This window comes from Eleutherodactylus coqui, chromosome 7 (assembly GCF_035609145.1).
Source record: "Eleutherodactylus coqui strain aEleCoq1 chromosome 7, aEleCoq1.hap1, whole genome shotgun sequence".
NCBI classification, from domain to species: domain Eukaryota; kingdom Metazoa; phylum Chordata; class Amphibia; order Anura; family Eleutherodactylidae; genus Eleutherodactylus; species Eleutherodactylus coqui.
This window is the reverse complement of record NC_089843.1, coordinates 94,096,037-94,110,010: the sequence shown is the minus strand read 5'-3', so window position 1 is coordinate 94,110,010 and position 13,974 is coordinate 94,096,037. Positions and strand designations below refer to the sequence as shown.

The window sequence follows — 13,974 nt, the reverse complement described above, 5'->3', positions numbered from 1 at the left end:
ATCCACAATGTCAATTACAGATAGGCTGTGGGTCGGATGGCCTCCATTGACTTCCTCCGCTTACGGAATATGCAATTAGTTTTCGCAAGTGTGAAGGAAAAAGCGAACGTACATACCTTTCAATGTGTGCGATTTGTTGTGGATCCTCCATGCAGATGCCGACCGTGGATTCTGCAACAGGAGTCATGTGGAAACCATGATGTAGTGCTGGATCAGTCACATGATGAGCATCCCCAGCAGCTGACACCGCCCAGTTGACATACAGTACTGTGGAAAAGTTTTAGGCAGGTGTGAGAAAAATGCTGCAAAGTAAGAATCTATTTCAAAAATAGAAGGCGTCTCATTGACTTCAAATGTATTCTGCAGCAGAACGACGACCCCAAACATATAGCAAATCTCACTATCTTTAGAGTAAAGAAGAACAGGGGGTCCTGGAAGTGATGATATGGCCCCCACAGAGTCCTGATCTCGCATCATCCAGTCTGTCTGGGATTACATGAAGAGACAGAAAGATTTGAGCGATCCTACATCCACAGAAGATCTGTGCTTAGTTCTCCAAGATGTTTGGAACAACCTCCCTGCCAAGTTCTTTCAAAAACTGTGTGCAAATGTACCTAGAAGAACTGATGCTGTTTTGAAGGCAAAGGGTGCTAACACCAAATACTGATTTGATTTACATTTCTCTTTTGTTCATCCACTTTGAATTTTGTTAATTGACCAAAAAACTATCAAGGGTATATTTACACGGGTGATTCCAATGCACAAAACTTGCATGGAATTGGAATTAATTGTTTTCGATGAGTGTATTTACATGTGCGATTATTGATTTATTTTTCTCTCTCAGTAATTTGCACCACACTTGTATGTAAATGTGAGTTTTATGTGAGTGCAATATATTTTTTATTTTTCCCAATTGGAACAACAAGCGATTTTCAAACCTGTTTCTCCTGCGAAGTCGAAAGGGATGCGTTACATTTTTATTGCAAAAATGCATCACATTTGCATTAAAAATGCGGGTTTACAAGTGTTGTATTACTCCAAGTTACTTGGACCAACATTCACTCGCCTGTGGCAGTGCCCCTAAGGCTACCTTCACACGAGCAAGCGCGATATCTGGCTGAGAGACCCGGCCTAATATCACGCTTCTCAACATGCGTTTTACCCGCGGATGCGAGGCATCTTTTTTGCAAACAATGCCTCAGATCACTTCTCTGAAATTTTTATGTTCAGGCACTTGTTCCACGCGCTTCAGAGGATCGGCACGTGTTTCTCATTGATTTCAGTAGGAAACCTCGCACGGCATGCAATGTGTTTGACTGTCCCATTAAAACAATGGGCGAGGTTGTTTTTACCTCAGAGCATTGCTGTGAGGGAAAATAACGCAGCCGACATCTCCGGTGTGTTAAATGCAGTAATTTTGAGTTGCTGCTATATACATATATGCACACAATTATCCTTTGAGGAAGTCTATTGATTGGGACTGGGCGATACGCAGGGAACTCATCCTGTTCCCCCTTCTGCTGCATCAGACTTGGGTTATGTTCTCTCCACATAGTGTATGTTTTTGAGGCACATGTGATTGTATGGTCCTCCAGATACTTTTATTCCTGTGAAAATATGGATTGCATCAAGGTGGGCTGCTCTTGTACCTTGATATAAGACATATTACATGAAAAGTGCAAGTGCAGAAAAAGGGGGAGGAAGGCAGGTCATCAAATAGGACTTGATTTTTTGCACTTGCATTTTTTTTGCTATATTTGTTATATGAAGCTGGGTTAAGGCCCATTTACACAAAGCGATGATCGCTCAAAAATACCTAAAAAGTGATCGTTTTAGCGATAATCGTTGCGTCTTAATGTGTGCCCATCGTGCACTTTTCGTTCACTGCTAGCTGATCATTAAATTCAGTCCAACCTAAAAATCATCCTTCAGCCTTATCGGCAGTTCTCCACGGGGAGTGCTGATAGCATTGTTTTCCCCTGGAGAACAAAAGATCTAAATGCAGATAAGAGCCCTCGGGCTATTAACTGCTTTCAGCTAAGGCTTCATTTGCACACTTAATTGCTCTTAAGTAGCCGAGTAGCTACTTAATAGTTTATGCAAAATGATCGCTCAAAGCGGTCAGTCAAACAGTCATTTGAGCGATCGTCGGGCCGTGTAAATGGGCTTTTAGTCTTGTACCTGTAGTACTACATTCTTGTCTTAAGGCTCATTTAGACACAACGATAATCGCTCAAAGCCATCTTTTGAGCAATAATCGTTGTGTCTAACTGCACTGACATCGTGTTGTTTTCGTTACACATGTGGATTCCCATTTCCTGATTTTTTTTTTTAGGTCCTAACTTGATTATTCAATTCTAAGCACAAATGTAAGTGCTCCCCTAAGTAATGTAACTAATAACACACATCTGTACCACACAAGGGCGACATTTGGCACAACCATTCTTAGGTTCTAAATAGTTAAAGTAAAGGGGTCGCAACTGCAATATTCAATTCTATGCATGAAAAACTGTGTGAAAATCCGTGATACATGAGAGTTCTTTACTCAGAAACCATAAAGCCTAGGGGAACGATTTGTATACTGAGGAGAATCTACCTCACCTCTGTGTATATACTAAGGAGAATCTACCTCGCCTCTGTGTGTATATACTGAGGAGAATCTACCTGGACTCTGTGTGTATATACTGAGGAGAATCTACCTCGCCTGTGTGTGTATATACTGAGGAGAATCTACCTCGCCTCTGTGTGTATATACACCTGTGTGTGTGTTTCTGTATATACTGAGGAGAATCTACCACACCTGTGTGTGTGTGTTTCTGTATATACTGAGGAGAATCTACCTCACCTGTGTGTGTTTCTGTATATACTGAGGAGAATCTACCTTACCTGTGTGTGTTTCTGTATATACTGAGGAGAATCTACCTCACCTGTGTGTGTTTCTGTATATACTGAGGAGAATCTACCTCACCTGTGTGTGTTTCTGTATATACTGAGGAGAATCTACCTCACCTGTGTGTGTTTCTGTATATACTGAGGAGAATCTACCTCACCTGTGTGTGTTTCTGTATATACTGAGGAGAATCTACCTCACCTGTGTGTGTTTCTGTATATACTGAGGAGAATCTACCTCACCTGTGTGTGTTTCTGTATATACTGAGGAGAATCTACCTCACCTGTGTGTGTTTCTGTATATACTGAGGAGAATCTACCTCACCTGTGTGTGTTTCTGTATATACTGAGGAGAATCTACCTCACCTCTGTGTCTGTATATACTGAGGAGAATCTACCTCACCTCTGTGTCTGTATATACTGAGGAGAATCTACCTCACCTCTGTGTCTGTATATACTGAGGAGAATCTACCTCCCCTCTGTGTCTGTATATACTGAGGAGAATCTACCTCACCTCTGTGTCTGTATATACTGAGGAGAATCTACCTCACCTCTGTGTCTGTATATACTGAGGAGAATCTACCTCACCTCTGTGTCTGTATATACTGAGGAGAATCTACCTCACCTCTGTGTCTGTATATACTGAGGAGAATCTACCTCACCTCTGTGTCTGTATATACTGAGGAGAATCTACCTCACCTCTGTGTCTGTATATACTGAGGAGAATCTACCTCACCTCTGTGTCTGTATATACTGAGGAGAATCTACCTCACCTCTGTGTTTGTATATACTGAGGAGAATCTACCTCACCTCTGTGTTGTATATACTGAGGAGAATCTACCTCACCTCTTTGTCTGTATATACTGAAGAGAATCTACCTCACCTCTTTGTCTGTATATACTGAAGAGAATCTACCTCACCTCTTTGTCTGTATATACTGAGGAGAATCTACCTCACCTCTGTGTGTCTATATACTGAGGAGAATCTACCTCACCTCTGTGTGTCTATATACTGAGGACAATCTACCTCACCTCTGTGTGTATATACTGAGGACAATCTACCTCACCTGTGTGTGTATATACTGGGGAGAATCTACCTCACTTCTGTGTGTGTATATACTGAGGAGAATCTACCTCACTTCTGTGTGTGTATATACTGGGGAGAATCTACCTCACTTCTGTGTGTGTGTGTGTGTGTGTGTGTGTGTGTGTGTGTGTGTGTGTGTGTATATATATATATATATATATATATATATATATATATATATATATATATATATATATACTGAGGAGAATCTACCTCACCTCTGTGTGTCTCTATACTGAGGAGAATCTACCTCACCTCTGTGTGTCTCTATACTGAGGAGAATCTACCTCACCTCTGTGTGTCTCTATACTGAGGAGAATCTACCTCACCTCTGTGTGTCTCTATACTGAGGAGAATCTACCTCACCTCTGTGTGTCTCTATACTGAGGAGAATCTACCTCACCTCTGTGTGTCTCTATACTGAGGAGAATCTACCTCACCTCTGTGTGTCTATATACTGAGGAGAATCTACCTCACCTCTGTGTGTCTATATACTGAGGAGAATCTACCTCACCTCTGTGTGTCTATATACTGAGGAGAATCTACCTCACCTCTGTGTGTCTATATACTGAGGAGAATCTACCTCACCTCTGTGTATATACTGAAAGGCTGCACAGTACATAAGGAAGCAGCCATGGACTGCAGACATGGAACATGACTTTAAGACTGAGAAGGGGTTACAACCGCTAGTTTGTGGGTAAATTTGAATAAAAAGGGGCTTTACCTTTAGGCCTTTTCTGCACGGGCGATTTTCTCGCATTTCGAAACTGCGAAAAATCGAATGTCTGTAGAGCCCATAGGTTCTTCCACACATGCGATCTTTTGTAGTGTGCAAGATTTCAAAATATTCTATACTTCCGCAATTTGCGATTTTTGTAGCCCATGTTTCCCTATGGAGTCTACGCTTTTCTAGCATCACACAGCAGCCACTAGCGACACACATGCTATGCTATGCGAGAAAACTCTGCCTGCTATCAGGTCAGAGACAGTTCACTTCACACATGCCTGATAATTAATTCTCTTGCGCTATAAAATAGCAAAAGAAAATGTGATGTGATATTAGAATCTCGACACGAGAAAATTGCAAGCGCATAGCAGCAACAGCAATTTTCTTGCATCCAAATCGCTATTGCCCGTGTGGAAGACGCCTTAAGGGTAAAAAGTTAGAAGAGTGGGAGGGGTGGCACATTCTACAGAGGAACATCAGTACATGCAGTCTGAGGAGTATCTAACTCTCTTCTATGTGTATACATACTTTATTCCTCAGTTCCTCTGAAGTAACCACGACTTTATAAAATTTTCAGTTTGAACAACAGGTAAACACCTGTATGAAATTCACTCTGGTGAAGCCGGGTATACCAGCTAGCATGCTTATGTTATCTAATGTCAGTTTTGCAGTTTGTATGACATTTTTAGGGGTGCGGTAAAGGAGCGCAGATCTCTTACTACAGGGATTGTGTTGAGTGTTGTCTGACGATGGTTATGTTTTTAAATTTGTGTGTCTGTCTATTCATACGTGTTTAATAAAGTTTGTTCTGGTAATCCTCCTTTGGCTACATTGTTATTGGTGTGCTGAGGTTTTTATATACATTTTTTATCCATCTGGTTTTTTTTTTCTGTTTGTCCTATATGAACAAATGGCAAACAAATTTGCCCGGAGATAGACCTCTCCCGAGATAGACCTCTCCCGAGATAGACCTCTCCCGAGATAGACCTCTCCCGAGATAGACCTCTCCCGAGATAGACCTCTCCCAATCGCTGTGTAAAAGCACGCAAACAATAGTTGTTTGACCGCTAACAGCTTGCTTTAGTGATTAGGCCAAATGAGTATTCGGACAATAATTGTCCAGTGTAAACCACCGTTAGTTGACAATGCCTTACAGTACATGGGGATTTACACAATATATACATACCTCCAAATGAAGGCCATGGAAGCAACTTTATGCCATACAGCGGGGCTGTACATTTGGGACGTGTTCCAATGTAGTGTGAAGATCAGATGTGACTAGTCAGGATGCCGACTAAGTACATTTCACAAGGTATTAAAATAGTATCCTCGTTCCAGAACTGTAAGGCACTCCACTAATCTATACTTGTAATTTACTAACTAGTGCTGAAAACAACCCAATAAACTAATGAACAAATCCAACAACCTTAACCCCTTAAGGACCACCCTTTTTCGTTTTTCCCTGCCCACTTTCAAAAAATCATAAGTGTTTTGTTTATCCATCGACGTAGCTGTCTGATGGCTTGTTTTTTGCAAAACAATTTGTATTTTTCAATGGTAAGATTTAATTTATTATATATTGTACTGAAGAACATGTAAAAATTGGAGTGAAATGGAAAAAATGTAATTTTGCCATCTTTGGGTTGGTCTCGTTTTTAAATTGTACATACTGCTGCCATATTCTATGGTTCAGTACGGTTATGACAATACCAATTTTTTTTCTGTACTACGGTACTTTTGAAAAGCAATAAATCTTTGCAAAAAAATAAAATGATTTTCTGCCTGCCTCAGCATTAATAGTGACATCCCACAGCGGCCCCAGTAGTGTTAGTGACATCCCACAGCGGCCCCAGTAGTGTTAGTGACATCCCACAGCGGCCCCCAGTAGTGTTAGTGACATCCCACAGTTGCCCCCAGTAGTGTTAGTGACATCCCACAGTTGCCCCCAGTAGTGTTAGTGACATCCCACAGTTGCCCCCAGTAGTGTTAGTGACATCCCACAGTGGCCCCCAGTAGTAATAGTGACATCCCACAGCGGCCCCCAGTAGTAATAGTGACATCCCACAGCGGCCCCCAGTAGTAATACTGACATCCCACAGCGGCCCCCAGTAGTGTTAGTGACATCCCATAGTTGCCCCCAGTAGTGTTAGTGACATCCCACAGTGGCCCCCAGTAGTCATAGTGACATCCCACAGTGGCCCCCAGTAGTCATAGTGACATCCCACAGCGGCCCAAGTAGTAATAGTGACATCCCACAGCGGCCCCCAGTAGTAATAGTGACATCCCACAGCGGCCCCCAGTAGTAATAGTGACATCCCACAGCGGCCCCCAGTAGTAATAGTGACATCCCACAGCGGCCCCCAGTAGTAATAGTGACATCCCACAGCGGGCCCCAGTAGTAATAGTGATATCCCACAGCGGCCCCCAGTAGTAATAATGACATCCCACAGCGGCCCCCAGTAGTAATAGTGACATCCCACAGCGGCCCCCAGTAGTAATAGTGACATCCCACAGCGGCCCCCAGTAGTAATAGTGACATCCCACAGCGGGCCCCAGTAGTAATAGTGACATCCCACAGCGGCCCCCAGTAGTAATAATGACATCCCACAGCGGCCCCCAGTAGTAATAGTGACATCCCACAGCGGCCCCCAGTAGTAATAGTGACATCCCACAGCGGCCCCCAGTAGTAATAGTGATCCCCCGAAACCCATATACTTACCACCTCCTCCTCATGGAAGCTCCGCTGCGCCTCTGCTCGGCGCTGCCACTGGCGCAGCGGAGCAGAGGCGTCAGTGTGCTGCCGGACTCCTCCTCCACCTGCTCTCGCAGAACCAAGTAGGAGACGTCCGGGGAGGGGGAAGCAGGATCCTGGGTGCACACTAAAGTCACAGTGTGCGCTGGTATTAGCGCCGCTAGCAGCGCCTCTGAGTGAATACCGGCAGGGGAGCCCCGGCACCCCTGTCAGTATTCACTAATATGGTGAGTGGCCGACGGCAGCGCATGCCAGCAGGGAGGGCTCCGTGTGCCGCCTCTGACACACGTGCCATAGGTTCGCCACCACTACCCTAGCATATCCTTTCTCAAATAGGGCAGCAGTAATCCTACACCGATGCAAAATGTTCCTTGAGTACCGACTGCCCAAAAGTCACTTGGTCTTCTTTCATCCTTCTGAGTGCACTCCTCTATCCAGGCCTATGAGGTCTCTTCATACTGCCAAAAGCACATTTTTTTAATGATACATGGGGTAAAATACAAATGAATGTGCAGTTTAAATAATTAGTTTTTGCAATCTTATTTAGCCCTGTTAAACAGGCAATTCGTTAAGCTGCCTTCTCGTTTTTCAGCTTCCTAGAAGTAACGCAGTCCTCCACCTATGAAACTTTACGGCGGTCACGTGCGACATTTTGATGCCTGCCTCTGAGCACCTCCCGCATCCCCACTATGCCTGCAGCTACAGTGGACCACAGCCAGCGCATCTGCGAAGTCTGGGCCTACAACCTGGATGACCAGATGAAGAGAATCCGCCAAGTTATACGCAAGTATAATTATGTTGCAATGGTATGTTTAGGGGTTGTGTATTCCCAAAGCCATTGCTCTAATCTTGCTGTTGTGCAGATATCCATTGAAGTATACCGGGAGATAAGGATTTTAGTTGATAACCTACAGCCTTCCTATATAAGGGGGAAAGGTCCACTTGTTGGCTTCCATCCTTATCTGGCAGCGGTATGGCTTCTCTATATAACGAGTGGGTAACACTGGCCGGACTTCACCTATACCTCCTCTACAACAGCTAAGGCTAAAGTGAAAAGAATAGAAATATGTTTGTAGTCATATGTTTTCTAGTGTTTTACCACTAAAATACAGGCTGGCCACGGAAATGTAGGCCGGCACCACATTGTGGCTAAAAGAAAATCTGTCTTTGTTGCCCATAGCAACCAATCACAGCACAGCTTTCATTTCCTATACTGCTGAGGTAAGATCAAAGCTGTGCTGTGATTGGTTGCTATGGGCAACAAAGAGATTTTCCGGTAGACAGCTGTTATAAGGGTGTGGTACCGGCCTACTTTTCCGTGGCCGCCCTGTTATAAAAGTGTGGACAGAGGGAACCCCACCCATATTGAGAAGGGGGGGTCTTCATTCTGGGTTCATGATGGAGAAGTCACTTGTCAAATAAAATAATTTCCGGACTGTCAGACACCATCTCTCGGGCCTCTGTGGCATATCCAGACCATACACAATGAAAGTGTTTAGTATAGAAACGAGTTTAACAGAAATACTGTTAGGCCTCATGTCCACAGGGAAATTCAGGCCCGCACGGGTTCTCCATGCAGAATCCCGCAGCGGGTCCCTCCTTTCCCGCAGACACGAGGCCAGAAAATCCCATATACTCACCTGTCTGGATGCTGCGGATCTGCCCTCCGTCTCGGCTGGATCTTCGTATTTCTTCCTGGCAGGTGTGCGCGGCATGCCGGCAGCGTGCTGCGCACTTTTTTTTTTTTAATGCCTGCTTTCCCGCGGCACAGCACAATCACAGCTGCGGATGTGCCACGGATCCGAACAGCTCCCATAGACTTCAGTGGAAGCCGCGAGAGACCTGCACGAAGATGGAGCATGCTGCGGGTGTTTTCCCGCATGTGCGATCCCCGCGTCAGGAAAAAATGACACCTGCAGGTATTTAATCACCTGTGGGAGTCCAATGCATCCCTATGGACGCGGATCACGTGTGCCTGTCACCCGCGCGCATTTGAAAATTTGCCCGTGGACATTGGGCCTTAGGGTGAATTAACACCTGCGTTACCGCTCAGTTTAGGCTTTCCGTCTCTCTGCTCCGTTTTTGGAGGCGAGAAAGGGATGTAAGGCCCAATGTCCATGGGCGGATTTGATTTGCAGAATTCGCGTGGGTCACCCATGTGGAAGATCTGCAATTCAAAGTGTCCATAGGGAAGCATTGGCATCTGCAACTGAATTTAAGCATGCAGATTTGATTTGCGGACCATTTGGTGCAGAAAACAAATTCACTCCATTTCATCCACACCATTTCAGTGTGGATTCCGTGCGGACGGGCTCAATAGAAGTCAATGGGTGCAGTCGATCCGCAGTGCATCCGCAAATACAATTGCCGACGCACTGCGGATTTGAAGATTAAAATCAAGTAGGGAGGTGGGGGAAAGGCCAGGAGGTGGGGTTGCCGATCCACAGTACGTCCACGCAGAAAAACCATTACATCCGCAATCTCCCGCAGATGGTTTCTGCAGATCTCCCGCTTTGGAAATCCACTTGCGGAATCCGATCCACGTGTGGACATGAAACCTTATACTGAAATAAACTGAACATTTTTTTCCCCATTGATTTCAATGGGTCTTTAAAAATACTGAATGCTTTCAGTTTGATTGCGTTTTTTTACAAGAACAAAAATGCAGTCTGCTGCATCTTTATTTGTATCAAAATCCCCATCTTTTTGACGTGACAGTTGACCTGTCAGTGGGCAAAATCCGCATGCAAAATTTCGAAGCAGAAATGACCCAGCAACTAAAAACAAATTATTTATCACTACTCGATGCAGATACGCATAGAAATGAGATTATGCGTGTGAATTTTTACCATAACATTGTATTATACTATATAAGTGATTAAACATTCAATAGGTTCAAGCTCCCTATGGGGACTCTTTTTTTTTTTTCTTTTTTTTAACTGTGTCAGAAAAAAATACACATTGGCAGAATTGCACTTTTTTAGTCATTCAGTCCCTAAGAAAAAACTGAATAAAAAGCTAGCAAAAAGCTTTATATTCCCAGAAACCTACCAATACAAACCACACATCGCCCTGCAGAGCCCTGCATAAAAAAATTATGGGGGTCAAAAAATTTGGACAGAAAGCAATTCTTTTTATTAAAAAAAGCAAAAAAAAAAAAAGTATGTGAAGTTTTATTTTTGGACTATAAGGTTTTATGTCAATGGGGCAGATCGTGCCCGCACTGATTTCCCATGCAGAATCTCGCAGCGGGTCTCTCCTGCAGACATGAGGCCAATAAATAGATTATACTTACCTGTCTGGACGCTGCAGGTCTCCCCTCCGTCACGGCCGGATCTTCTTTTTTCTGCCTGGCGGATGTGCTCAGCACGCCAGCTGCGTGCATGCGCCGTGCGCACTTTTTTTTTCTTTTTGTGAACTCCTGGTTTTCTGTGGTCTCGCGGCACGGACACATGGACAGCTGCGGATGTGCCGTGGGACCAGACAGCTTTCATAGGCTTCAATGGCGTCCGTGGGAGCCGTCCCTGTGGGAAACCTGCACAAAATGGAGCATGCTGTGGGTGGTTTACCACACGTGCGATCTGCGCGCCAGGAAAAATGACATCTGCAGGTATTAACTTACCTGCGGGTGTCCAATAATTCCCTATGGGCGCGGATCACGCGTGCGGGACACCCACGCAGATTTGTTAATTCCATTTTTCCTGTGGACATTGGGCCTAAAATGCATCCCAGGTTTAGACAACGGAAAACAGGAAAAAATATTTCGTACTAACATCTCTGGGGGCCTAACAAAATACAGGGGCTGCTGTCAATAATTTTGGTGTTCTAGTATAGAAAAGGGGGTTAACAGTTAACAGTCAGCTCCTATTAACCCTTTAACGCCACAGGACGTACATTTACATCCTGGAGATTCGGGGTATGTACAGAGGGGGATCAGAGGTCAATCCTGCTCCATACAATGTGAATGCCAGCTGTTTCTTACAGCCAAAACCTGCCTGCACCAACTCCGATAAGCAGCGCCGCTGTTCAGAGCTTATAACCCTTTGCAATCCAATTTTGGATTCAGGGTTTCCTAGGGGGCTTTCTTTTTCTGCTATTATACAATGGTGCCATCTGCTGGCTAGACCCAGTACTGCGGTATGGGACATGCTGGAGAGGCCACCAACAACAGAGCGGCCAGTAATATACAGTAAGAATACCCTGCCGGACGTCTTCTGACATCGGAGCTGTACAGCCTTCAATCATAATGTCTTCAGACGTCAGACAGTGGATTGGAAAGGGTTAAGCTTTTAAATGCCACCATCAAATCTGACAGTGACATTTAAAGGTCCTGATCGATGTGCGGGGGTCCCGCACTTGCGCTCATGATGAGATTGCGGGTTGCCACGCGGGTGTCATTGCAGCCAGGGGCCTTCTACCAGTTTGATTGTGGTAAAATGTAATGTAATGGCATTCCAGCATACTGCAGGAGCAAACAAAGCATTGCAAGTTCTTGTCCCCTCCAGGGACTACAACAAATTGCAAATTTACTTTAAAAAAGTTTTATTAATTATTTAAAAAAATAAAAGTTTAAAAAAAAAAACCCTTTTGCCATATTTATAAGAAAATAATCTAAATAATAAAACCCATAAACCTATTTGGTATCGCTGCATCCTTTAAAGTCGGGGGGAAAAAAAAACTAGCGCAGCAAAAATAAAAAAATATATATAAATTTGGTATCGTAGTAGTCGTACTGAGACATAGAATAAGCTTATGTCACTTTTGTGGCAGTGTTTGAAATAAGACCCTCCCAAAGACCGCTAAATTTTGTTTTCTTATTTTTTCCATTTCACTCAAGTTTTTCAGTATATTATATGGCACATAAAATAGTAGCATTGAAAAATCCAACTCGTCCTGCAAAGAATAAGTGCTCGGACAACTACGTCGATAGCTAAATAAAAGGGGGGAGGGAAAAATGAAAATGAAAAAAAAAACTGCCGCACCCTTAAGGGGTTAAACCCAGTGTGTCCATTCAAACAATGACGCGAGCACATAAGTTTACATTATACACAGCACACACACAGCTCTGCAACATAAACACATAGCTCTACAGTTTTCACATACAGCTCTGCTACATGCACACACCTACAGCATTTTATTAACACTAAATCCCCACATACAAGTGTAGTTATGCGTGATCACCTCCAGCTGCTTCCTGCTCACATGGTTATGACATCATCAGAGGTTCTGCTGCTACTGATGGAGTAGCTGCACCCCAGGAGAGGGGTATGTGAGTGATCTCCAGCATTATCTGCTGGGGTGGACTGGTGGGGCAGGGAGAGGGAGGATTGTATGTCTGCAGAGTTTTCCTGATGATCAGGCAGCACACTGCCAGATCATTAAGGCAGCGGTCAGGGGTCTCTGGATTTATCAGATCCCCCTGCTTCTGGACGATGAGGCACAGACGCTTTTCAGCATAATTTTATCTTGCTAAAAACAGCGTGTTTTATAATCAGAAAAATACGGTAAACTTAGTATTACAGTACTCATAATGACCCACAGAGTAAAAAACAGGTCATTTTTACTGCACCATGAACGCTGTGAAAATGAAAGGAAAAAAAAAATCAATAGTGTTTTTTTTTTTTCCCCCCACTTCGTCCCACTTGGAAAATGTTTAAAATCTTCCAGTACATTATATGGTATTTTACATGTACTATACATATGTCACCTGAAAAAATTCTAAGGCCTCATGTCCACGGGCAAAAGAAGAATTAAAATCCGCAGCGGATTTTAACTCTTCTCCCGCCCGCGGATCCGCATCCCATAGGGATGCATTGACCACCCGCGGGTAGATAAATACCCGCCGATGGTCAATAAAAGGGAATTTAAAAAAAATGGAGCATGGAAAAAAACGTGACATGCTCCATTTTCGTGCGGGTCTCCCGCGGGGACGGCTCCCGCGAAGCCTATGGAAGCTCTCCTTATCCGCGGGAGACCTAAAATAAGAATAACTTACCCGCAGCGGATCGGGCACCTCTTCTCTTCCTCACGGCCAGATCTTCTTGCTTCGGCCCGGCGGATGTGCCCGGCGCATGCGCGCTGCACGCCCCCGACGTGCCGAATACATCTGCCGGCCCAAGCAAGAAGATCCGGCCGTGAAGAAGAGAAGAGGTGCCCGGTCCGCTGTGGGTAAGTTAATTCTTATTTATTCTTCTTTTCAGCGCTCATGTCAGCGGGGCAGGAGGGACCCGCTACGGATTCTCCACGGAGAATCCGTAGCGGGCCTGATTTTTCCCTGTGGACATGAGGCCTAAAAGTAATGATTCTTTGAAAGTGGCACTACCAGAACTGCAGAATGTGACCTGGACCCAGGCGCATCAATGACCCTTGCTCATGAAAGGGTTAAGCTCTTTGAGTCGTGAAGGTTGGCCTCCAAGGAACAGACTTATTTTTCTAGTTGATCCCACAGATATTCGATCAGATGGAGATCTGGGGAATTTGGAGGCCAGATCACTACCTTGCACTCTTTATCCTGTTCCTC

At 44.4% G+C, this 13,974-nt stretch overlaps 1 protein-coding gene across 6 annotated transcripts in view; it reads left to right on the top strand.

The window, feature by feature from the left end:
* Positions 1–13,974, top strand: part of CNOT7 (CCR4-NOT transcription complex subunit 7) — a 53,835-nt gene that overhangs the window by 17,342 nt on the left and 22,519 nt on the right. For 2 of the 6 annotated variants that reach the window (XM_066573385.1, XM_066573386.1), the window contains exon 2: positions 8,047–8,260. The exons of 1 other annotated variant lie outside the window; for it this stretch is intronic. In XM_066573385.1, the coding sequence (XP_066429482.1) occupies positions 8,144–8,260 (117 nt within the window). In that variant the 5' untranslated portion in view covers positions 8,047–8,143. Of the gene's footprint in view, positions 1–8,046; positions 8,261–13,974 lie in introns of those variants that run through there. 3 more of the 6 variants (XM_066573389.1, XM_066573388.1, XM_066573387.1) reach the window with 3 other exon arrangements.